A 25,818-nucleotide genomic window follows, 5' to 3' on the forward strand; every position below is an offset into this window, starting at 1 on the left:
AGCCTGATCTATTATTCATTGTAAAATTCTCTGTCAGCCTTACAGCAGAGTTTCAGTAGCCTTTGGTAACTGCCTCGTTACCCTGTTTTATTATAGGTTGCCAAATGGTGGTTGTCTAATTCTGTCATTTTTTTGTTACTAGCTGGATACCTTCTATAAAGGACTTTATCAACTATTTGCTATTACCTTGAAAGCTGTTTATACAGAATGAATTATTCTTTCGCTATTTCCGTTTTTGGAACAGAGTTCCCTAAATATCAGTAAGGATTATTTTAATGGCTTTCCACAGAATGAGAAATTTGGTGTGGTTTGTTTTCGTTTTTGATCCACATAGTTAAAAACGTTATTACTATTAAGTATTTGTATTTCTCAAACTTAAGACTCTGGAGGTAGAGATTTGCAGTCACCTAACATAGCCACCTTAAGCACTAAACCAAAATTCTGAAACAAATGCTCATTTCTGCTATATGAGTCCCATGAGCACAGCTGAAATTTTTCAGAATTTTTTTCTGGTTCAAAATTCAGCCTTATTTCAGTTTCTGTATCAGTGCTTTGCAACTTATTGTCATTTTCCCTGATCACAACAAATTAACTGACATACAGAAAATAGTTTTAAAATTTAGAATTGGAAAGATTTATATTGGTATGTATTGGACTTCTTGGGTATAGTCAATCTTTGTTTTATCATATATGGTGTATTTGCATAAAAACAAGATCTTTTTTTTGTCCTTACAGATTATTCATCTACTCTAAGGGTTGACATTTACTTGACACCCTAATCTGGTGTTTCGATGTCTCAATCCTCTTTCCTGCATTAATTGAGAGGATGACATGGATGAAAAATAAGCAGTAGGAACTGATGAATCCCCAAGGACCAGTGATCCTGTTTTCATGCAAATATCTGCACTGATAAAGATGATGGAAAGAAAAAAAATGCAAAAAATATTTGTCCTCAAAACATGATTGTTTGTCACTTCCCTAGGGCATTGTTAAATGTTAGTATAGAAATAATGTGTACCTTCTAGGGTTGATAGTAACTAGATTGTGTCTTTTGGAAGATGAACCATGCCCTTTGATTCGTTATGTGATTATGTCTCAGATAACCCTTTTGGTGTGGAGATTTGGGAGTGTAGTAATTTTTTGTGTAGGCATTTATAGCTTGTCATGATAGAAGTCCCTTGGCTTCATTTGAGCAGTTAATTTATATGAAATTCTCATGGAATGTATAGAAAGATGAAAAATTGTAAACTACCTTACCATATAAAGAATTTATTTCTCTTCTTTCTGAGTTCAGGATCCCTCTTATTTTGCTGGTACTATTGCAGTCACCTAACCAGTCTCCCTACCTCTTAACCACTGCATTCCAGGCCATCTTGTTTACTCTTAATCAGATTAATTTTTCTAACGTATCACTTGTTTCTTTTGACTTCTGCTGTTAGTCTTTAGTAGTCCTTTACTGACCATGTGGTCAAATTCATACTCTAGAACGGCATTCAAAATCCTTTTCACTCTGGTCCTAGCTTAATGTCTAGTTTGCTTACTTACTTTTTCTCTAGCAAAACACCATACACTGTTCCTGTTTGAAATAGTCACTCTTCCTGAAACACTTGCCCTTCTTAATTCTATCCATGCTATTCCTTTTTCTCAGAAAACTCCCCCTGACCTATTTCTAATGTTAGAACTTTTATTCGTCCTTCACTATTTAGACCCAAATTTACCCCTTTCATTAGTCTTTCATTCTCATTCCTGATCTGAAAAGTGAGCTCTCTTTCCTGGCCTCCTAAATTGCTCTTAAAACAGTTCATTTGTTTCATTCGTATAGTACTTCTACCACTTTGGGAGATTTTTTGTACATGTTTTATCCCTTAGATTGATTATAACTCTTTTAGGTAAGAGTCATAATTTGAGCTGTCTTTCTAGAGTACCTGGCATGTAGTAAACGTGCATGTATTTGCACAGTAAAAGAATTTGCATAGTAAGTATGCAAATAAATATGATTGAGTGAATGATAACTGCTGATGACTTCAAGTGAAAAGATGGAATTTCTCTAATGAAATCCATTGACTTAAAAGTGAAAAGGTGGAAGTCTCTGGAAATTGTTTTTTCTGGATAGTTGGAATTTTAGTGATAAGTGTTGTTTAAAGGTCTTGTAATGTCTGGAATTTTTCCTCTAATGGCTGGATGATCACATGTAGTAAAAATAAGATGAAGCTTATTGGTGATGATTTGGTTTTATCTTCTACTTGGACTTTAGTCCCTCACTATTATTATCTGGACATGATCCTGATTTAGTCTTTTCAACAGTCCTTTGCTTGGACTGTTGGAACTAAGACCAGTGGAACTAGGGGCGCCTGGCCGGTTCGGTAGAGCATGCAACTCTTGATCTTGGGGTTGTAAATTTGAGCCCCATATTGGGTATAGAGATTACTTAAAAATAAGATCTTAAAAAAACAAAAACAAAAAACAACAAACCAGTGGAACTATTGTGAATCCTATTGAACACTGATTCTCAACACGTTACCTTTTAAAAAATTTTTGTCTCTTGTCTCTGAAGGCTAGAATCCTTTTAGTAGTCCATGCAGATGAGCTAATTAATGGCTATATTCAAAATATTTTTAAATAGAATGTGAAAGTGGGAAAGCAAAGGATCATGCCATTTAAAACAATGCTAAAGCTTGGGACTCTGATGCATTTGTTCTTTTTTTTTCTTTTTTACATAACAGCTTTGTTGAGATGTAATTCACATTATACAATTCACTTATTTGTATTGTACAGTTCAGTGGTTTTTAATATATTTAGAGTTGTGCAACTGTCACCACATTTTATCTCCAGAAAGAAACCCTGTACCCATTAGCAGTCATTCCTCATTTACCCCCTAGGCCCACAGGTCTAGGCCACCACTAATCTACTTTCTGTCTATGAATTTACCTATTTTGGATATTTCATATAAATGGAATCATACAGTATGTGGTCTTTGTGACTGATTTTCAGTGTTTATGTTATAGCATGGATCAGTACTTAATTTCTTTTCATGGTCAAATAATATTCCATTCATAGATGTATTTATCCACTGGTTATCCACATTATACTTATCCCCTACTTGATGGACATTGGATTTCTTCTATTTGACTAGTATGAATAATGCTGCTATAAACATTTACTTACAAGTTTTTGTGTGGATTTGCCTTTTTGTTCTCTTGGGCTTATAACTAGAAGTAGAATTTCTGAGTCATATGATAACTCTACATCTGATGTTTTGAGGAATTGTCAGACTGTTTTCCATACTGGCTGCCCCATTTTACATTTCTACCAGCAGTGTATGAGGGTTCCAATTTCTCTATATGCTTTCCAGTACTTGTTGTTGTCTTCAAAAAATTATTATCCATCCTAATGAATGTGAAGTAGTATCTTATTGTTTAGACTCATTGTTATTACATTTGACTAATAACTAATGATATTGAGCATGTTTTCATGTACTTATTGACCAGCTATATATTTTTTTTTGGAGAACTGTTTATTTAAAACCTTTACCTATTTTTATTTGTTTTTATTTAAATTTATTTATTTATTTTGAGAGAGACAGACAGCGTGAGATGAACTGTGAGATCATGGCCAGAGCTGAAACCAAGAGTCGGACGCTTAACTGACTGAACCATCCAGGTGCCCCTAGATCCTTTACCCATTTTTAAATTGGATATATTTATTATTGAGTTGTGAGAGGTTTTTTTTTTTTTAATGTTTATCTTGAGAGAGAGAGAGAGAGAGTAGACAGTGAGCAGAGGAGGAAGGGCAGAGAAAGAGGGAGACAGAATTCCAAGTAGGCTCCACACTGTCAGCACAGAGCCTGATGCAGGGCTCAAACTCACAAACTGTGGGATCATGACTTGAGCCGGTATCAGGAGTTGGATGCTTAGCCAACTGAGATACCCAGGCACCCCAATATTTGTATAGTCTGAAAACAGGTCACTTATCATATATATGATTTGCAGAAGTTCTGTCTCATTTTGTGTGTTGTCTTTTTACTTTCTTGATGAGGTCCTTTGAAGCACAAAATTTTCAAATTTTGTTTAAGTCTGGTTTATCTATTTTTGTTGTTGTCGCTTGTATTTTGGTTTCATACCTAAGAAACCATTGCCTAATCCAGTGTTGTGAAGATTTATGCCTGTGTTTTCTTCTAAGAGTTTTATAGTTTTAACTCTTACATTTAGGTCTTTGATCCATTTTAGGTTAATTTTTTAGTATATGGTGTGAGGTAGGGATCCAAATTCATTGTTTTGCATGTGGATATATCCAGTTGTTTCAAACACCATTTGTTGAAAAGACTTTTCTTTTCCTATTGATTGTCTTGGCATTTTTGTCAAAAATCAGTTGGCCATAAATGTGAGGGTTTATTTCTAGACTCTTTGTTCTGCTTCCTTGATCTTATGTCTGTCCTTATGCCACTACCCCATTGATTTGATTACTGTAGTTTTGTAGTAAGTTTTGAAATTGGGATGTGTAAGTTTTCCAACTTTGTTCTTTTTCAAGATTGTTTTGGATACTCTGGGTCTCTTGAATTTCTATAGGAATTTTAACTTGTTGCAAAGAAGTCAGCTGGGATTTTGAGAGAGTGCATTGAATCTGTAGATTAGTTTGGGGAGTATTCCCATCTTAATAATATTAAGATGATAACTGAATGTACTATGTCTTTCTATTTACTTAGGTCTTTAATTTCTTTCAATAATATTTTGTAGTTTTTGAAATATAAGTTTTACATTTTATTTGTTAATTCTTAAATATTTTATTTTTTGATGTTACAAATGTTATTGTTTTCCCTTTTTTTTTAAAGTTTATTTATTTATTTAGTAATTTCTATACCCCAATGTGGGGCTTGAACTCATGACCCCAAGGTTAAGAGTTGTGTGCTCCTCCGACTGAGCCAGCCAGGTGCCCCAATGTTATTGTCTTCTTAATTTCATTTTAATTTTCATTTGCTCATTAGTGCTTTATTTTTTCCCCAAGTTTTCATTTAAATTCCAATAAACATACAGTGTAATATTAGTTTCAGGTGTAGAATTTAGTAATTCATTACATAAATACAACACCTGGTGCTTATCACAAGTGCCCTTCTTAATACCCATCACCTGTGTAACCCATTCCTGCCCCGCCCCCTCCCCTCCAGCAACCCTCAGTTTGTTCTCTATAGTTAAGAGTGTTTCTTGGCTTGCCCCTCTCTTTTTTAACCCATGTTAATTTGTTTTGTTTATAAAGCTCATTTGGTACTTTAGAGAAATACAGTTGACCTTTGAATAATGGGGCTTGGGTGTCAAATCTCTGTGCATTTGAAAATCTCTGTATAACTTTGACTTCCCCAAAACTTAACTACTATTAGCCTACTGTTGACCAGAAGCCTTACTGATGAGATAAAATCAATTAACTCATATTTTTATGCTATATGTCTTATATACTGTATTCTACAATAAGGTAAGCTAGAGAAAAGAAAATATTAAGAAAATCATAAGGAAGAGAACAAAGGTACAAAGGTAGTACCAAAGAAAAATTTCTGCCTCCAAGCTATCCTGTGGTATAGTAGACTTCTCTATCCTCGAGGCATATTGTTTTTGAAAAAATGGCCATTTATATCTAGAAACTGTTTCCCATCTAGATAAAATTCTAAAGAACAGTTAGCTCTGTTCTTTACATTTTTTATTTTAATCTGAAGGAAGAGAAGGAGAGCAAAACTGGCTCTTACAGTCTGGATATTCTTCTTTGTGGCCTGACAGAGATATTTGTCTGGCTTACTTTGTAAGGCCTGTTCAGTCTCCCTCTATAATAGAAGTTAAATTAACTGCAGTTGATTGATTGAGGAGGAAAATTGTCTCGCCTTTGACCTCTAGATGGCAGCATGAGTCTTACTGTACTACCAGCTTTAACTCTACTCCCATTTCTTGAGCTGGGTTTCTGATTTAGGTAAAAAATTCTTGTGACTTTACCAGACTATTTGCATAACTTTTGTTGATGCCTTGCTTGATTTTTTTAGCTTTTTGTTTTTCCTTTTCATCTCCCTATTTTTTGAATCCCTTTTTAAAGCAACATGTTTCTGATGCTCAGAGTCCTTTAGATTCTCTATCGTCAGAAAGAATATTTTGTTTTTGATTAAGGAGATTGGTAGAAAAAAATTCTAAAAATTTGGTAGTTTAATTCAGTAGCTTTTGTATCTGGACATAATTCCCTCAGAATAGGCTCAGTTGTCTCATCTCAGCTTCTCTTGTTCTATCCTTTGAACTTGCAGGTTGCTGTGTGATATTAGACAATGTCTTATTAAGTTAAGGTGGGAATATTGGCTAAAATTGAGGAAATTAACTTGGACTCTTTAGTTGTTTTTCAAGAAGAATTTAATTGTTTTAAGAAAACTTTCAAATATTTAGCCATTTTGAGTGATAAGATAATCTCAAAAGAATGGAGTATTCGGCGACTCTTTGAGTGCCAACTTCGTGCAAGGCTCTGTAGGGGATGTGAAGTTAAATAAGACATAATTACTGCCCTTGTACAGATTAAAATCTAGTAGGAAAAGGAGATAAGACAATTAAGTAAATGATTGTTAATAGAAGGTAGAGGAGATAAGCTTCATTAAGAGTACAAAGACCTATGGGCTGGGGGAGAAGAGGGCAATTACATTAGATTGTTACAGGAATGACAGATATATTTCATTTTGTATGTTAACATGGATTGGTTAGTAAGGATTGTCTAGGGCCATAGAATTGAGGATTTTGAGAAGGAGCCTGGAGTCAGAGAGACAACTTAGTGTTGTCTGCTGTGGATAAGGGGAAGGGGTGTAGTAGTATTTGCTGTTTCTGGAGCATTGAAAATAGACCTTAAAGAACACATAGGAGCTTGTTAGGTGGGAGTGAGAAGGGGCCATATTCCAGGTGGAGTGAATATTCAGAGCGAAACAGTTTGAGAAGCAGCTGTGCTCAGGGGATGGTGGGAGTGATCTAATCTGTTTGTTGTTTTTTTTTTTTTAACGTTTATTTATTTTTGAGAGAGAGGGAGACACAGAATCTGAAACAGGCTCCAGGCTCTGAGCAGTCAGCACAGAGCCCGACTCGGGGCTCGAAATCACATACCGTGAGATCTGACCTGAGCCGAAGTCGGACGCTTAACCGACTGAGCCACCCAGGCGCCCCTAATCTGGTTTTTAAGAAGCCCAGGTTACATCAAGGTCCATAAGAACTAAAACAAGGAGGGAGATAGGGGCTGGATTGAGGCGGACCTTGAATTCTAGGGGATGAGGAGTTAGGCTTATAGGTAATGGGAACATGTGAAAAGTTCTTTAAAAGGTATTTTAATGGCTATAACATTAACTGTGTGTTCATTATAGATGGTTTATAGAGACACTTAGCTAAAAGAGACTTTACCATAAATTTGTTACTGTAAAGATAAAAAAGAAAGTAAGAATTATAGCCTCACCACTATGCAGTAACCACTTTTAACATTTTGATGTGTTTTTTTGCCCCACTCTTTTCTCTTTGTGTGTGGATGTCATGTATATGTTTCTGCTTGTGCCCATACATATACACAGACTTGCTTTTTAACATAACTGAGACTATAGTATATGTATATAATTTTAGCCTGTGCATTTTAAAAATTTATTCTATCTTAAGCATTTTTCTGGGTCATTAAAAATTCTTCACTGAAGATCTCTGAGTAGGGAGTTCACTTGGTTAGGAGGCATTGGTGCACAGGATGGAATGGAATGGTAGAGACAGGAGGCTGGAAACTACTGTGGGAGTTCTGCAAGAAGACTTGAGGGCTTGAATGAATGGTGGCAGTGAGAATGGTGAGAATGCAGAGAAGTACACTGGCAGGAGATGTTTCAGCTGTATCATTTCCAGCACTAGGTAACTGGATGGATGGACCTGAGGGGGTAAGCTGAAGTTAGAGCCTACTGTGATGCTTTGAGCCTGACTAATTACAGGGACTTCAGAAGAAGGAGAAAGATCCAGCTAAAGAAAAACATCACCTAACTCTTCTACAGGTCCCTTAGGAAGCAGGTACCTTAATCTTTTTTTAGATATAAGTAACATCCATTTTTATAGGTGGCTGTTTTTAGTAGAGTGACAGCAGTGCTCTTATCTAATGTTTGGGCAACAAGTACTGTTTTGAATAGATATTTTTATCTCAGGGAAATCAACACGTGAAACAGGGTTCTGAATCCATAACTTCAGAAATGGATTTGTGGATTTCCTCTACAGTACTCATTGGCAGGTGATCGGCCTCTGTGTTAAATAAATTACTTGTGTATACTTTTTTTCCACAGTAGTGCTGTTTTACTCACTTAGCTTGCCTGTAGTTATTCAGGAAATTGGTATGGCTTTATATATAGTTGAGGTCCAAATCTTTGGATTCTGGAAATAAATTTCAGAAGTTTAAATTTGAAATAACAATGGTGACTGCACTTACCGTGGTGAGCATAGTATAGACTTGTCAAATCACTGTGATGTACACCTGAAACTGATATAACATTATATGTCAACTATACTTCAAAAATAAAGAACTATGTTTAAAATAACAGTAATCGGCCCCAAATATTTGATGTTGACACATCTATTAATTACAGCTATATTTGGATTATATCAGCAACAGGGTCAGTTCTTCCCAGAAGTGAAGACAGCATTTTACATGTAACTGGAAGTTTGTGGGATCTCTGACAGAGAGGGAAATACACTGCCAAATTGTCTTCTAGAAAGGCGCTTCCTACCCATACATCCTTGTGAACACCACATATTTTAATTTTTAAAGTCACTGCTAATTTGGAATTTGGTAGGCAAAATATTAATGCCTTGTTTTAATGTTTATGTCTTCACTTGTAAAGATGAACTTTTTTTTTAATGTTTCTTAATTATATCTGTTGAAAGGGAAATTCAAGAAGGTATAAATTTAATTATTTTAACCTGAAAAATAAAGCCAGGGAACTTGATTCAAAACCACCTTAAAGGCAGTGCTGTAATCCACGTTTCTCAAATACCAAATGAAATTCATCTTTGTTTTCTTTGTTTTGGGCATTGCCCTGCTCTTCACCATTGTCATTAGCATGGCATCCTATTTAGGTAGTAATACAGTATAAAATCTAGAAATCCCACTTTGAAGGGATCAAGGTTATTCCTCATAATTAGAAATTGTCAGTTTAGCCTTAAGTATTTTGTTTTTAAAAATGTATTATGATAATGGGAAATAAAACATGCCATTATTTCTCATTCTTCTCTTGGTTAACAAATTAGGATACACAAAGCCTCAAATTGCCTTTAAGGTTTATAAGCATTCATATATTTTATCCATTAGTCAAGTTATTTTATAAACCCAACATTGCCTCTGAAATGGCTTTACACACAAAGAGGATTTTACCATAAAATGCTTGTGGTATTTTATTCTCTTCAGATTTGGGGGGAGGGAGAGGGAGGCAAGGATAGAGGAAAGAAAGCAGGGCATACATTAATTTGGATGGGATTGGTTTTAAAGTAGCATTCTGTATAATTCTACTACCTACAAAATGTATGGTAGGGAAGATATATATAGTGAAACAATTTAAAGTTCAACATTAAGGGAATAACCAAGTGAATTATAGTACATCTACACAGTATAAGACAGTGTAGCTGTTAAAAATGTTAAAGTATTTAACAGAATTTAAGTACAGAAAATTGCTCATTATATGTAAGGATAATTGTGCGTGAAAAAATGATAATACAAAACACAAAATCAAGTTGTTTTTTTTTAATTCTTTTTTGCTTTTTGTTGTTTTATTTTGTTTTAAGAACATGGATGTAGACAGATAATGGGAAGGAAATATACCAATATCTTCTCTGTGTTGTTTGTTTTTCTGTCCCAGAGGAAGAGACATTTATTCTGTCCCATAAGCACCAGAAATACACCAAAAATGTTTTAATGGCTATCTCGAGTGACTTTTTTTGTGTTTAAAATTTTCTGAATTTTCCTTATTGCCCACAGCGAACACTCTTCTGTTTAGAAAAACTTAATTTAAAAAAAAATTTTTTTAATGTTTGTTTATTCTTGAGGGAGGGAGAGAGAGACAGAGTATGAGTGGGAGAGGGGCAAAGAGAGAGGGAGACACAGAATCTGAAGCAGGCTTCAGGCTCTGAGCTGTCAGCACAGAGCCCAACACAGGGCTCAAACTCAACAAGCTGTGAGATCATGCCCTGAGTCAAAGTCAGGTGCTTAACTGACTGAGCCACCCAGGCGCCTTGAAAAACTTTAAAAAATAGAGAAAAATTATTCTATTCTAGAAACAAAATTATAGTTAACTTGAAAGTTACTTGAAATCTCTTGATTTCCTGTGCAGTTAAAAACTTAAACTCTTTTATGGACTGTTTCTAAATAAAAATGACTGGATCCATTAATGACAATTGGTCATTTTAAGTAAGTGACATATAGAAAGGAGAAAGTTGTGATACTTCATTTCCCATCCTTAGCATGTTCTTCCAAAAGTAGAAATTTGGGAATAAATAGAGTAGTAACTTGCTGGGTCAAGGGCAAGAGATGACCTAATTGGCAAAGAGGCATCTTTTCATAAGCAAACATTGGCCAACATTTTGTCCACCTGTATGCTTTCAGCCCTTCTTTCTTATAGTTAGAAAACTGTATTTCTTAGTATTAACTACTCAGTAGGAACAAAAACCTGTTTGAGTGTATGTCAGTCTTAAATGAAATTGCAGCTCTTTCGTTGGGAAGTAAAATGAGACCTCAGATTCAGGATATGAAAATATTCCAGGGGCACCTGGGTGGCTCAGTTGGTTGAGCGTCCGACTTCAGCTCAGGTCATGATCTCACATCACAGCTTGTGAGTTCGAGCCCCGTGTCGGGCTCTGTGCTGACAGCTCAGAGCTTGGAGCCTGCTTTGGATTCTGTGTCTCCCTCTTTCTCTGCCCCTAACCCACTTGCATTCTGTCTCTGTCTCTCTCAAAAATAAATAAACATTAAAAAAAAAAATTTAAAAAAAAATTCCACTGTGACAATTTTTGTTCTTTAATAAACTTTTTATTTTACTTAAAATTAAAAAAAAATTATAATGTTTATCTTTGAGAAAGAGAGACAGAGTGTGAGTAGGGGAGGGGCAGAGAGAGACAGAGACACAGGATCCGAAGCAGGCTCCAGGCTCTGAGCTGTCAGCACAGAGCCTGACTCAGGGCTCAAACCCACGAACCATGAGATCATGACCTGAGCCAAAGTCAGACGCTTAACCGACTGAGCCACTCAGGCACCCCTAAAAAATTTTCTTTAAGTTTATTTATTTATTTTTGAGAGAGAGAGAGAGCATGAGCACTAGTGGGGTAGAGCAGAAAGAAAGGGAGAGAAAATCCCAAGCAGGCTCTGAGCTGTCAGCACGGAGCCTGATGTGGGGCTCAGACTCACGAACTGCGAGATCATGACCTAATCCATTATCAAGAGTCAGACGCTTAACCAACTGAGCCAACTAGGTGCCCCTAATAAACTTTTTAAAATGGAAGCATAATATACATACAGAAAAGTACATAAATTATAATTTACTGCTTAACGAATGTTCATAAAATTAGTATTTCCATGTAGCTACAACCCGGAACAGATGACGAAATGGAACTTCTCCAGGGCACCTGGGTGGCTCTGTTGGTTGAGCTTCTGACTCTTGATTTCAGCTCAGGTCATGATCTCTCAGTTCATGCGTTCCAGCCCCATATTGGGCTCTGCATCCCGCTTGGGATTCTCTCTCCCTCTCTCTCTGCCTCTCCCCTGCTCCCTCTCTCATTCTTTCTCAAAATAAATGAATAAACTTAAAAAAAGAGAGACAAATGGAATCTTTCTACTATGTAAAGCCTTCTTCATTCCTCTTCCAGTGACTACCTGCCCCTTCCCCAAAGGCAAGCACTATTACATGATATTGTGAAAGAATTTTGTTTTTGAACTGTATGTAACTGAAATTACAAGTTACATATTCTTTTGTGTCTGGCCTCTTTTATTTATTTTCATTACTGTGTAGTATACCACTGCAGGGATACAACACACTGTTTTCAAGCTGCTGACCATGAACATTTGGAGTGCTTCCAGCTTTTGGTAATTATAAATAAATACTCTGAGCATTCATGGTATATGCCCCTTTTTGGTATATGCATTTTTGTTGTATATATAACTAGGAGTAGAATTGCTGGGTTATGGGTATAGATATGTTTAGATTTAATAGATACTACTTCCAAACAGTTTTCCAAAATGGTTATACCAGTTTACAAGCCCATTGGCAATTTCAGATGCTCCAAATCCTTATTAACAGGCATATTCTCAAGCCTTTTAAATTCTAACCATTCTAATAGGTAGAATGGCATTTCACTGTATCTTTAATTTGCATTTCCCTAATGATCAATGAGGTTGAGCACCTTTTCATATGTTCATTGGTCATTTGGATAACCTTTTCAGTGAAGTGTTTCATATCTCTTGTCCATCTTTAAAAATTGGATTGTCAGTCTTTTAAAAATTGATTTGCAAGTATTGCTAACATATCCCAGATATGCATTCTTGTCAGTTACATAAATTACAAATATTCCTCTCTGAGCAAAAGCATAAGAGACTCTTAAAAACTGAGAACAAACTGAGGGTTGATGGGGGGGGAGGGAGGGGAGGGTGGGTGATGGGTACTGAGGAGGGCACCTTTTGGGATGAGCACTGGGTGTTGTACGGAAACCAATTTGACAATAAATTTCATATATTGAAAAAAAATTTTAAAAATGTTGACTTTAAAAGAAAAAAAAATTCCTCTCTATGGCTTGCCTTTTGATTTTCTTTTTTTTTTTTAATATTTATTTTATTTTTGGGGCAAGCGCAAGTGGGGGAGGGGCAGAAAGAGGGGGACAGAGCATCTGAAGCAGGCTCTGCACTGACAGGCTGACAGCAGTGAGCCCGATGTGAGGCTCAAACTCACAAACCGTGAGATCATGACCTGAGCTGAAGTCGGACACTCCACTGACTGAGTGCCCCTGCCTTTTGATTTTCTTTTTTTTTTTTTTAATTTTTTTTTAATTTTATTTTTTATTTTTTAAAATTTACATCAAAATTAGTTAGCATATAGTGCAACAATGATTTCAGGAGTAGATTCCTTAGTGCCCCTTACCCATTTATCCTGTCCCCCCTCCTACGACCCCTCCCGTAACCCTCAGTTTGTTCTCCATATTTATGAGTCTCTTCTGTTTTGTCCCCCGCCCTGTTTTTATATTATTTTTGTTTCCCTTCCCTTATGTTCATCTATTTTGTCTCTTAAAGTCCTCATATGTGTGAAGTCATATGATTTTTGTCTTTCTCTGACTAATTTCACTTAGCATAATACCCTCCAGTTCCATTCACATAGTTGCAGATGGCAAGATTTCATTCTTTTTGATTGTCGAGTAATACTTCATTGTATATATATACCACATCTTCTTCATTCATTCATCGATGGACATTTGGACTCTTTCCATACTTTAGCTATTGTTGATTGTGCTGCTATAAACATGGAGGTTGCCTTTTGATTTTCTTCATGGTATATTTTAATGAACCGAAGTTTGTTTTTTCCTCCCAATTTTATATTTTGTCAAGTTTCAAATCTCTTTAAAATATTTCAAGAATAGTACGATACTTACAATACCCTTCACCTATTCACCGTTTAACATTTGCTTTGTTTTTCCACATATAATTTTAAGTTTATTGTTTTATTCTTGAACTGTTTGAGAGCTAGCTGCAGACACTATGACACCTCATAACTACTTCAGTACTATTTTTAAAGAGTGAGGATGTTCTCTTATGTATCTGCCATATAATTAACACACTCAAAAAATTTGACATAATACAATATGATTATCTGACATATAATCCATATTCATATTTCTCCAATTTAAACAGAAGTTTTGAATTTTAGTGTAGTTCAGTCTAGCAGTATTTTCCTTTTTTGTTAATGCCACCCCTGTCATTTTAATTTGGATTGTGATAATGTCAAAGCTGCAGTATCTTAGAAATAAATATTAAATTAATAGTGTGACTTGGGCTGGCTGAATTCTTTTCTTCCCCTACTTCTTCCTCACGAGAATACCAGACTATCATTATTGGTTACATAATGGGAAAAATTCAAATGGACAAAGCAAACGTATGTTTTCTGCAACTCACTGGTTTCCTGATTTGATGTGTAAGTTTTCTGAAAACCGTATTGAGTGGTGCATTTTAAAATGTGTTATCACTTGTCATGTGAAAGTCCTTGGAAAACCACTTCTCTTGAAAAACCAAAGCATTTTTAACTGTTGACTAACTTGGGCACTATATGACAAAAAAACTTGCATAGTGATCGAATAACTGAGTTGATGTGTATAGTTATTTTAGAATTGGAAAGGAAAGGATAAGGAAGATTTTAATTTCACGTTAGTAATTAAAACTTGGGTACCACTTAAATATATAAGCAGAAGACATCCTTTTGTATGTGTGTGGAAACCATTATGGGTAGTGATATAAGAAATATAGAGTGAATTCATCATATAAAATGGAAATAGAAGATCTAAGCAATGGAGAATTACTAGAATAGAGAAAAGTTGTTTGGGTGGGATGTGGAAACCATAGGGAATTATACTGGAACCATTGATTTCAGTTGGATAATGAATGACTTAGATGAGGGCTGTGCTTATAGACCTTACAGTTTGGCCCTGAATGGGCAATCTACCCTGTGCAGTGGATTATATTTAGAAACAGTGGAGTCTACTAGATAGGTTTCTTCTGAGAAATAGTTTTAAACATTAAAAAAAAAAAATAATAACTTCATGGGAATTGGAACTACATCGTGGGAAAATGAATCTTTGTCTCATTCCCCAGTCATCTAGAAAGAAAAGCCAACATGACGAGGGAACTGCATTGCTGTGAAGATGCCTGAGGAAAAAGAGCTTGTCTGGGCATCTTTGTTGTGAAGGTTTAGGTTATCACTGAAGCCCCATACACAATCTTTAGTGGCTCACTGTCCAGCATAGTTTTTCTTTTTCAGTTCTTAGGCCTTTTGTAGAAATGAATATATTGTAACTAAAGTAGAACACATGAGCAATGACTTTAAGTCCCTGTTTAATGGTTCCAAACATGTACCCTGGGAAATTAGTATAATCATTGGCATCACTGTGGATGTTTTGTGAGGTTTGTTTTTAAGAAGTTCTTAAGTCAGATCCAAGGAATTATATCTGTATTTGATAGGTTGAAAAGTATAACTTTGGTTTAAAGAAAGCTTTGGGAGAGTATACTGTCTTATTGTAGTGAACAACTTGCAGGAATTGCTTTTTCAAAATATAGCTTAAGAAGGGCCTCTATTTAAGGAAACTAAGGCTAGTAGAAAGAAATGATGGCCTGAGAATAATATAAGGGAAAGAACATTAACTTGGAAATAAGTAGGTAGGAGCCAGATGATAAATAGCTAACAGGTGAGAGCAATATAGTGATTAAGAGCTTGGGTTCTGGGGGTCATACAGATTTATTATGGACCTCAGTCTACCACTTAGGCAAGTTACTTAACTTTCTAAGCCCTAGTTTCTTCATTTGTAGAATGGAGATAATAACCTTAGAACAGTGGTTCTCAAACTTCTTGGAGTCAGGACTTTTTTTTTTAAGTTTATTTTTTTATTTTGAGAGAGACAGAGACAGCTCAAGTGGGGAGGGGCAGAGAGAGGGGGAGACAGAGAATCCCAAGCAGGCTCTGTGCTGCTAATGCAGAGCCCCACACAGAGCTTGAACTCATGAAACCACAAGATCATGACCTGAGCGAAAACCAAGAGTCTGATGCTTAACCAACTTAGCCACCCAGGTGCCCCATGGACTTCTTTAAACTCTTAAAAATTCATGGTGACCCCAAAGAGCTCTTGTGTGTGGGGTTAGGTCTATATTTACTGTTGCAGAAATTAAAACTGAGAAAATTTAAAAGTATTTATTAATGGGAGCGCCTGGGTGGCTCAGTCAGTTGAGCATCGAACTCTTGATTTCGGCTCGGGTCATGATCCCAGGGTTGTGGGGTTGAGCCCCATATTGGGTTCTGCACTGAGTGTGGAGCCTGCTTAAGATTGTCCTCCCCCTCCCCCTCTGCCCTTCTCCGCCTTTGTGCTCTCTTTCTCTCTTAAAAATTGTATGTTTTAATTTTTAATATTTTTTACCATTTATTTTTGAGAGACAGAGAAAGACAGAGCATGAGTAGGGGAGGGGCAGAGAGAGGGAGACACAGAATCTGAAGCAGGCTCCAGGCTGTCAACAAAGAGCCTGATGCAGGGCTCAGACCCATGAACAGTGAGATTATGACCTGAGCCAACTTAGTTGGCACTCAACCAACTAAGTCACCCAGGTGCCCCTAAAAAAATTTTTTTTAATTAATGAATTTTAAAATAGGAATAAATCCATTACATATTCACATAAATAACATTTTTATGAAGAATAACTATTTTCCAAACAAAAAATATTGAGAAGAGTGTGGCATTTTTGTATTTTTTCCAATTTCTTTACTGTCAGCTTGATAAAAGCTTGAAAAAAGATTTTCATATCTGCTTCTGCTTTCATATGTTGGGTAAGCTCTAGAAAACTTCATTGGTCCCCTGTGAGAAAATGAGTGAAAAAGGCATCTTAGTATTGTACGTATAGGTTTGGATTCATGGATTCCCTGAAAGATGCTTAGCGATCCCTAGGATCCTTAGTTTCCTGACTACACTTTCAGGGCTTTTACCTCAGAGTGTTGTTTTTATGATTTGACACAATATTGTTTATAAAAACCTTAGCGTAGTGTTGACACTTAAAAAGTGCTTAAAAACTATTAATTGTTATCATTATGGGAGCATATGGGAAATTTTGTGTGATCATATTTACATTCTTAAAAATATCTCTTTGCCAACACGGTAGAAGATGGATTGGTAATAAAAGGAATAAGGTAGAGACAGAGAAACAAGTTAGGTTTCTTTAATAAGCCAGACTAAAATGGTAAGCCCTTGAACTAAGATAGTGGAAATGAAAAATGAAGGATAGCTCCTAGAAATCTGAGTTAGTAGAATGGAAAGTCTTAGTGATTGATTGGTTATATTGGGGTCAGGGAATTCTGGTCAGTAAGAATGAGGAGTCAAGAATGACTCTTGGTGTACACCTTAAATTTGCACACTGATATTGTCAGATACATTTCAGTTTTTTAAAAAAATGACTCCGGTTTCTGGCTTGGATAAATATAGGAAGAAGATCACCTTTGAGAAGAAAGATGGGAGAGTTCAGTTGTTTAAGGGTATGCATAGTCAATTTAGGAGGACATATGCAGGAGATAGTTAAATATGTGGATCTAGTGCTCAGGAAATAGAGTTTTGAATACCATAAGCTTATAAATTCTAGTTAAAGCCATTAGTGAGAAGATCACCCAGGAGGGATATGTGATGTTACAACAGGACTCTGGTGTGGTAGGCAGACTGAGATGGTCTCTCTGATCCCTGCTTCTTGTATTTATGCCCTTGCATGATCTTATTCTTTTGACTGTGGGCTGGATCCACTGACAGCAAAAATGGTGGAATGCTGCTTCTGTGATTAAATTACAAAAAGGCCATAACTTCTGTCTTGTTGTCCCTCATTCCCCTTTTAAAGAAGCAAGATGCCATGTTGTGAGTATGGAGAGAAAAACTGGCTTGGGAATTGTAAGAGCCTGGACATTGGAAACAGACTTGTTCTAATACTTACTAAACTTGACAAGTTATCTCTCTAACCTCATTTTCCTTGTCTTTAAAATGGAGTTAATTATAATATCTTCTTAGGTTGTTGAGAGGATTAGATTGGATGATGATTATAAAATGCCCAGTATGAATCTTCATGACCTTGGATCTGATTACAGATTCTTACATATGACACCAAAAATACAAGCAACAAAGTAAAAAATAGATAAATTGGACTTCATTAAAGTTAAAGACATTTGTGCATCAAAGGACATTATCAAGAAAGTGAAATGACAACCCACAGAATGGGAGAAAAGTTTTGTAAATTATATATCTGATAAGAGGCTAGTATCTACAATATGAAGAACTTTTACAACTCAACAACAAAAAGACAATCCAATTAAAAGATAGGCAAAGGACTTGAATGGACATTTCTCCAAAGAAGATACACAAATGGTCAATAAGCACATAAAAAGATGAACATCATTAGTCATTAGGGAAATGCAAACCATGGCCATAGTGGGATATCATTTCACACCCACTAAGATGGCTATAATAAAAATAGTTAAAAAAAAATTTTTTTTTTTACATTTATTTATTTTTGAGAGACAGAGAGAGAAGAACACAGCAGGGGAGGGGCAGAGAGAAAAGGAGACACAGAATCTGTGAGCAGCCAGTTGATGCAGGCTTCAGGCTCCGAGCTGACAGCACAGAGCCCAACGCGGGGCCCGAATCCACAAACCATGAGATCATGACCTGAGCCAAAGTCGGACACTCAACCGACTGAGCCATCCAGTCGCCCCAAAAATAGTTTTTTTAAAAACAGAAAATAACAAGTGCTGGCAAGGATATGGTGAAATTAGAACCCTCATACATTGCTGGTGGAAATGTAAAATGATGTGGCCACTGTGGAAAGTTGGTGGTTCCCTAAAGGTTAAACATAGAATTAGTGACCTAGCAATTCCACTATTAGATATATACCCAGTAGAATTGAAGACAAGACCTCAAATACTTGTACCTGTATGTTCGTATCAGTACTATTCATGTTAGCTGAAAGGTGGAAACAAGCCAAATGTCTGTTAACAGATGAGTGGATAAGAAGCACAATATAGTATATATACACAAGGGAATATTATTCAGCCATAAAAGTGAAGTACTGATACATAGTACAACGTGGATGAATTTCAAAAACATTGTACTAACCAGGAAGCCAGACACAAAAAGATCACATGCTGTATGATTCCATTTATATGAGACATCCTGGGTAGATAAACCCATAGAGACAGAGCAGATTGGTGGTTGCCAATCAGGAGAAAGGACAGGAGATGAAGGGGGAAATGGGGAGTGATTGCTTAATGGATACAAGCTTTTCTTTTGGAGTGATGAAGATGTTTTAGAATTTGATCTAGGTGGAGGTTACACAATATTGTGAATATACTAAATGCCATTGACATGTACACTTAAAAATTTCACGTTAAAGCAGTTTTAGCTCCAGGGGTAGTTGGGTGGCTAAGTTGGTTAAGCATCCAACTTTTTTTTTTTTTAATATAATTTGTTGTCAAATTGGCTAACATACAGTATGTGCAGTGTGCTCTTGGTTTTGGGGGTAGATTCCTGTGATTCATCGCTTGTATACAACAACACCCAGTGCTCATCCCAGCAAGTGCCCTCCTCAATGCCCATCATCCATTTTCCCCTCTGCCCCTGCCCCCCTCCCCCCCCCCAATCAACCTTCAGTTTGTTCTCTGTATTTAAGAGTCTCTTATGGTAAAGCATCCAACTTTTGATGTCCACTCAGGTCATGCTCTTATAGTTCAGTTCATGAGATCAAGCCCTGCATTGGGGCTTGACACAGCAACTCTGTGTCAGGAGCTAGGGTCAAAGATTAAATATTAGAACAAAAGATGCTCCTAGGGTTCGTACCACTTAGGAAATCACAAGAGTTTTAGGAGCCCTGTGCCAGGAAGCAGGGGCAGATAATTTGTTATTATCTCACATTCATACAGCATATATTTATTGTGTACTTTCAGGGTACTGTGCTAGGTACCAAGGACTTAGCAGTAAATAAGACAGAGATGGTTCCTGCTGTCACACAGCTAACATTCTAGTAGAAAAGGCAGTACACAAATAATTGTTTGCTGAAAAATTGTTTTAACCACACTCTGGGGCAGGGGTCAAGTGGGCAGTGATCATTCTCCTGAGAAAAAGGTAGTTAAGTATGAAGAATGAGTTGGAGTTAATTGAGTGAAGGAAAGGGAGATGAAGGAAATTGAGTGAAGGAAAGGGAAGGAGCATAGTGCCTTTGCAGAACTGAAAGAAGGCTAATATGCCTGGAGTTCAGACAGTGACTGCTGAGAGAGACAAAGGCTGTATCATGTAAGACTTCTCAGGTTGTAATAAGGATTTTGGATATTATCCTAAGAACACTGGGAAGTCACTGAAGGGCTTAAACAAGCCACATTCAGTTTCTGGCCATGTGGAGAATGGTTTGGAGGGGGGCAGGAGGGGAACTGGGGACACCAAGTAGGATGTCATTGTAGTAGCCAAGACTAATACCTAGAACCAGGGTACAGATAGTGGTCAGGGAGAGAAGTCATTGAATTTGAGAGTAATTTAGGACAAAGTCTTGATTGATTGCCTGTGGGACATGAGAGAGGGAAGAGAGGTGTCAGGGTTGAGTCCCAGATTTCTCCCTTGAGCATGTAAGTCAGTGGCATGTAAGGACCATTGGAAGGCTTTCACTTTAGGCTGAGATGAAATAGCAGGGACTAGATTCACCTTCCTTCCCACCTGAGACAATTTTTTTAAGTGACAAAATTTATGAAACAGTGGTTTTATGACACTGACATCAGGCAACAAAGGACAGTGATCTCTGAAAGGTAAGAAGTAAATGCAGTTGAGCCCCGTGATTGTCCCAACTCACTGCTGTGAGAGTTTCCACGTTGCGGTGCAGGGAGGGGGAATCCGGGCAGAGGTTGGCAGACTCCCTGAGTTGAAGACACAGAGCTAAGAGTCTGGAGGGACCCAAACAGCCGGCGTTCACAGGAGAGAGTTGTAGAAAGGTGAAAGCTGCACAGGAGCTCTGGAGAGCTGCAGAGGGTCCTCCTAGCGTCTTCAGCTGAGTACCAGTCAGTGCGTTCATGCAAGGAAATGACTTGAGGCTGAAGAGAGGACCATCCCAAGGGATTAGGGGCAACAGTGGCTGGCACCACAGGCCAGTACAAGCGCCTACGCCTACCAGCCACACTGACAAAATCTCATGATTCACAGAACTCAGAAGAGTTTTGCCTCAGTAGTAGTGAATACAGTTGTCAAAACTTCCCAGACGATACACTTCCAAGTATGTGCAGTTCATCATATATAAATTACATCTCACCAAAATTTTTTAAATTTTTAAAAAATGTCTGTTATTTTGGAGAGAGAGAGTCTGAGCATGCGTGAGTGGGAGAGAGGCAGGGAGAGAGGGAGAGAGAGAGAGAGAGAGAGAGAGAGAGAGAGAGAATCCCAAGCAAGCTCTGCACTGTCAGCACAGAGCCCAACTCGGGGCTCAGTCTCAAACCATGAGATCGTGACCTGAGCCAAAATCAACAGTTGGAGGCTTAACCAACTAAACCACTCAGGCGCCCCAGTTTCTTATTCTTAAGTATACTGGTTTCTTTGCCTATTGAAGCCATTCTACAACAGATAACCAGCCCAGATCTTATACCCATCATGCAGTGCGCTTTGTTAAATACCACTCTTATGTGCTTTTCCTGGGTTCTGGTAATCTTGAGTGTATTCCTAGTGTCCGCTTAGAATTCCTAAATGTAGCAGTGTTTCTGAGATTTGGAGGATAACCAAGAATAAAATTTGTTTGTATTTACAAAGTGACATTTAAAAAAAAGTAAAAACAGTTTTCTGGTCTTAAAGATCTCAGTTTGGGGTTTCTTATGCTTTTCAAAATAATATCAGTGTGGGGAAAACAGCTTCTAAAATGTAAAAGCCCTGCTGGATTTTAAGATAAAAGTGGCTTTACAGCACTGTAGAGAGATTAGAGAAATGGCATGTGTAAAGTGCTTAGCATAGGTGTAAGTGAAGCAAATAAAGTGTAGTGCTTATGATTTAACTACATACATGTTAGATGTCAAAGACTGTAAGAACAAGAGATATCGCTTATCTGACTGAAAATAATTGTTAAAGCCATGGAGTTTGTTTTGTTTTGTTTTTTGGAGTATGTATTTTTAAAAGTTAAATATGAGCTTTATTTTTTGGCCTTATAAAGCAATACATATTCATTATAGAAAATACAAAGAAAGCAAAAATCAGGCAAAATCACAGCATCCCCAGATAGTCACTTTTAACATTCTTCTAAGTAATCTAAACATCTCTAAGAGATATTATATACATATATGTACACACACACATATGTGCATATAAATATAAATTTTATATGCATGGCATCATGCTATTGTTCTACAACCTGCTTTTTCAACTTAGTTCATTGTGATCATCTTTCAGTGTCCATGAAAACGTAGCAAAATCATTAGTTTTATGAATGTGAAGAAGACCATTATGAGATTATTTATCATATATTTTATTAATTCTCTCTTAGTGGACATTCAGGTTGTTTCTAGTGTTTCACTAAAGTAAATGATGCTGCAGTGAGATCCTTTGCTGGATCAAAGTGAATGGCACATTTACAGTTTTTATACATATTAACAAAGTGACCTTTGTTACTTTGGACACTTGTCCAAATTATATTTCTGAGAGTGGTAAATGAAAGCTCTTGTAGTCCTCTAACTTAGCCAAGCCTGGATATTGTTAAACTTTTTAATACTTGCCTGTTTTATAGAGAAATTATGTTTCAGTGTTTTTTACATGCATTTGATTGCTAATAAAGTTGTGTTCACTGGCCAGTTTGTTTTCCTTCTTTCATGAATTTCTTGTTATCATCCTTGTCTACTTTTCTGCTTCTCTTATTTAAAGGTGAGGATGGGGCGCCTGGGTGGCTCAGTCGGTTAAGCGTCTTGACTTTGGCTCAGGTCATGATCTCACGGTCCATGGGTTCAAGCCCCGCGTCGGGCTCTGTGCTGACAGCTCAGAGCCTGGAGCCTGCTTCAGATTCTGTGTCTCCCTCTCTCTCTGACCCTCCCCCGTTCATGCTCTGTCTCTCTCTGTCTCAAAAATACATAAACATTAAATAAAAAATAAAAAAATGAAGGTGAGGAAAGTGAGATCTAAAGAAAGGAAGTAACTTTCCCATGGTCAGCCAGTAATTTAGTGCCAGAATCAGTAATCATAGCATGCTAGAGCTGGAAGGGGATCTTAGACATCATCGAGTCCCAACCCTCTAATGTTACAGATGCAGAAACAGAGGCCTAAAGATGTTAGGGGACTTGACTAAGGACAGCTACCCAGCTCATTAATGACAGCCAGGAATCTGAATCATGTCTCGTGAAGAGGGAAAGGCAAGTAACATTTTTGAGCCTGCTGTATTTCTTGTGTTTTCTCATTTAATTCTCACTATTATTTTACCATAATTAACCCTTGAACAATGCAGGGGTTGGGGCGCTAACCCCATGTGCAGGCAAAAATGGTTCATAGAACTTTTGACTCCCCCCAAACTTATTTACTAATAGTTAATTATTGACCAGAAGCCTTACCAATAACATAAACAGTTGATTAACACATATTTTGTATATGTTTTAAATACTGTAGTCTTACAATAAAATAAGCAGAAAAAAGAAAATGTTATAAAGGAAATCATAACAGAGTGCCTGGGTGGCTCAGTCCAGTTGAGCGTCTGACTTTGGCTCAGGTCATGATTTCACGGCTCATGGGTTCTAGCCCCGTGTTGGGCTCTGTGCTGATAGCTCAGAGCCTGGAGCCTGCTTTGGATTCTGTGTCTCATTCTCTCTCTGCCCCTCCGCTGCTCACTCTCTCTCAAAAATAAATAAACATTGAATAAAAAGAAAATCATAAGGAAGAGAAAATACATTTATAGTACTGTACTGTATTTATCAAAAATATCCACGTGTAAGTAGACCCATGCAATTCAAACTTGTGTTGTTCAAGGGTCAACTGTAATCCCATTTGAACAGATAAGGTGACTGAAGTTCAGAGAGCTTCCGTGATTTGCCCACACACCTAGTTATTTGCAAACCTGGACTAGAAATCAAATTTTCTGATGCTTGATCCAGGGGTATCATTGCCTCTTAGAATAGTAATAGTAGGGGCGCTTGGGTGGTGCAGTCGGTTAAGTGTCCGACTTCAGCCAGGTCACGATCTCGCGGTCCGTGAGTTCGAGCCCCGTGTCAGGCTCTGGGCTGATGGCTCAGAGCCTGGAGCCTGTTTCCGATTCTGTGTCTCCCTCTCTCTCTGCCCCTCCCCCGTTCATGCTCTGTCTCTCTCTGTCCCAAAAATAAATAAACGTTGAAAAAAAAAATTAAAAAAAAAAAAAAAGAATAGTAATAGTAGATATGTTTCTTGACTTCACTCAAATACTCATTTGATAATATGTGATAATTGCCTCTTGGAAACTTGTAAATAAAACTCTGCCTGTGTTTAACAGTTCTTATTTGATACTGGACACCAATCTAACACTTAGGAGCTTTAGTAACTCTTCATTATAAGCAAAAACAGATCAGATACCATGTCTTACATCTTATGGGTGAATAGATTTGAGATTCATGAGCTAGATATAACCTAAGTTTTTAATGGTAGAGATGTCTGGATTGAAACTCTCAGTATTTTCTTAGAAGCATTTTTATTCCATTGAGAGTGAAATCTTAACATATAAAATGAAAATGACATTTGGATTCTCTGAAGTGTAAAATGGACTTGAAATCATCAAGGGGTCAGTAGGAACAAAATCGAAACCATGTCAATTGCATCCTCCATATCTCCAGGAAAAAAAAAAGTGCCTCTTAACTTTGATTTCTTGACAGGTCTCAGAATTTCAAAATCATATAGAGCTAATTTGGTTGTAGCTTCATCCTACAAAGAGGTACAGAGATTAGTATTGACTTGTGTATAACTGTTGATACTCTTGGTTTGGTTCAGACATGTAGAAGTTAGCTGGTAAAATCTGTGTTCTGCATTTCTGCTTTCCAGAGAGATCTTGTAAATGTTTGGGTTGATGTTTTTTAAACCTGCTGGTTTCATCTAACTATGTTGGGGGAAATGGAAGAATGTAGCATGTGATAGACTCTTCCTTTTCTTCCTTTACAGAGGATTTTGTAGGCTTATAGAATAGGGGAGCCAACCGTTAACTCACATTCTAGTCTTTAATCATGTGGGATCTGTAAGTCTCATTATTTAAGAAATAGACATTATTTCTTTAGTATTTTTCTGATTTACTCTATTGGAATAAGAGTTACACATTAGTTAGCACTTATAGATTCTGGTAAAGTCTAGGATTTTTGATTTTGCCTTTTTCCCCCCTTTTTGTTTTTTTTCCTCCCCTCCTGGAGCCTTAGTGACTAGAAGAATGTAAAAAATAAAAGTTGAGTGGTTTAAGGCAGTGCTAAAGCTAAAGCACATGTTAGCTCATGCTGAGATGGTTACCTAAGAGTATGGACCTTTAAGCTCAGGCCACTACTGAAAAACAAGTATCACCAGAAGTAATGCTTATTCTAGTATCAAACATAACAGTCCTTTAAAATCTCCTTTGGAATGTTGAAAAGAGATCAAATGAAACCGTCAGAATGGTTATTTATTGAGGAAGAAGAACCCTCCAATTTCATTCACCCGTCGTAGCTCCACTTTCTCATTTTAATGCTCGGTCCACATTGGTGATGGTAAAAGAGGTCCTGTACCTACAGAGATGGCGGTGGGAGAAGGGACATCACCTTTCCATTTACTGCTTGTTGCAATTTGGCCTGTTTACAGACAGAACTGCTTCATGGGTGCTTCTGGTAGAGAGCAAAGGAAAGCAAGGTAGCAGCAAGAAGTCAGCATTTACGCATGACCAGTGAATTGGCTAATTTTTAACATGCAGTTAGTTAAGAAATGATTACAGCCTGAGGAGTCATGACCTCAACTTTTCATCAGCTCCATTGGATTGTGCCTCAGTTTGGAAATGAAGGAGGTATGCGGGAAGTTTTAATTGTACCTGTGTGATTTATCCCTAGTCAGCTCTTTAATTTCTTCTGGCTGTCTG

At 37.1% G+C, this 25,818-nt stretch overlaps 1 protein-coding gene across 6 annotated transcripts in view; it reads left to right on the forward strand.

Moving 5' to 3' along the window:
* Window positions 1-25,818, forward strand: part of LIN52 (lin-52 DREAM MuvB core complex component) — a 107,808-nt gene that overhangs the window by 14,502 nt on the left and 67,488 nt on the right. Inside the window, exon 6 of one of the 6 annotated variants that reach the window (XR_008299515.1) lies at window positions 23,020-23,129. The exons of 3 other annotated variants lie outside the window; for them this stretch is intronic. Coding sequence is in view for 2 of the 3 variants with exons in the window: in XM_015071658.3 (XP_014927144.1) it covers window positions 736-779 (44 nt within the window). In the remaining variant the exon portion in view is untranslated. Of the gene's footprint in view, window positions 1-735; window positions 3,168-14,847; window positions 19,405-23,019; window positions 23,130-25,818 lie in introns of those variants that run through there. 2 more of the 6 variants (XM_027066150.2, XM_015071658.3) reach the window with 2 other exon arrangements.

The sequence above is a fragment of the Acinonyx jubatus genome, chromosome B3, assembly GCF_027475565.1.
Source record: "Acinonyx jubatus isolate Ajub_Pintada_27869175 chromosome B3, VMU_Ajub_asm_v1.0, whole genome shotgun sequence".
Classification (NCBI taxonomy): Eukaryota; Metazoa; Chordata; class Mammalia; order Carnivora; family Felidae; genus Acinonyx; species Acinonyx jubatus.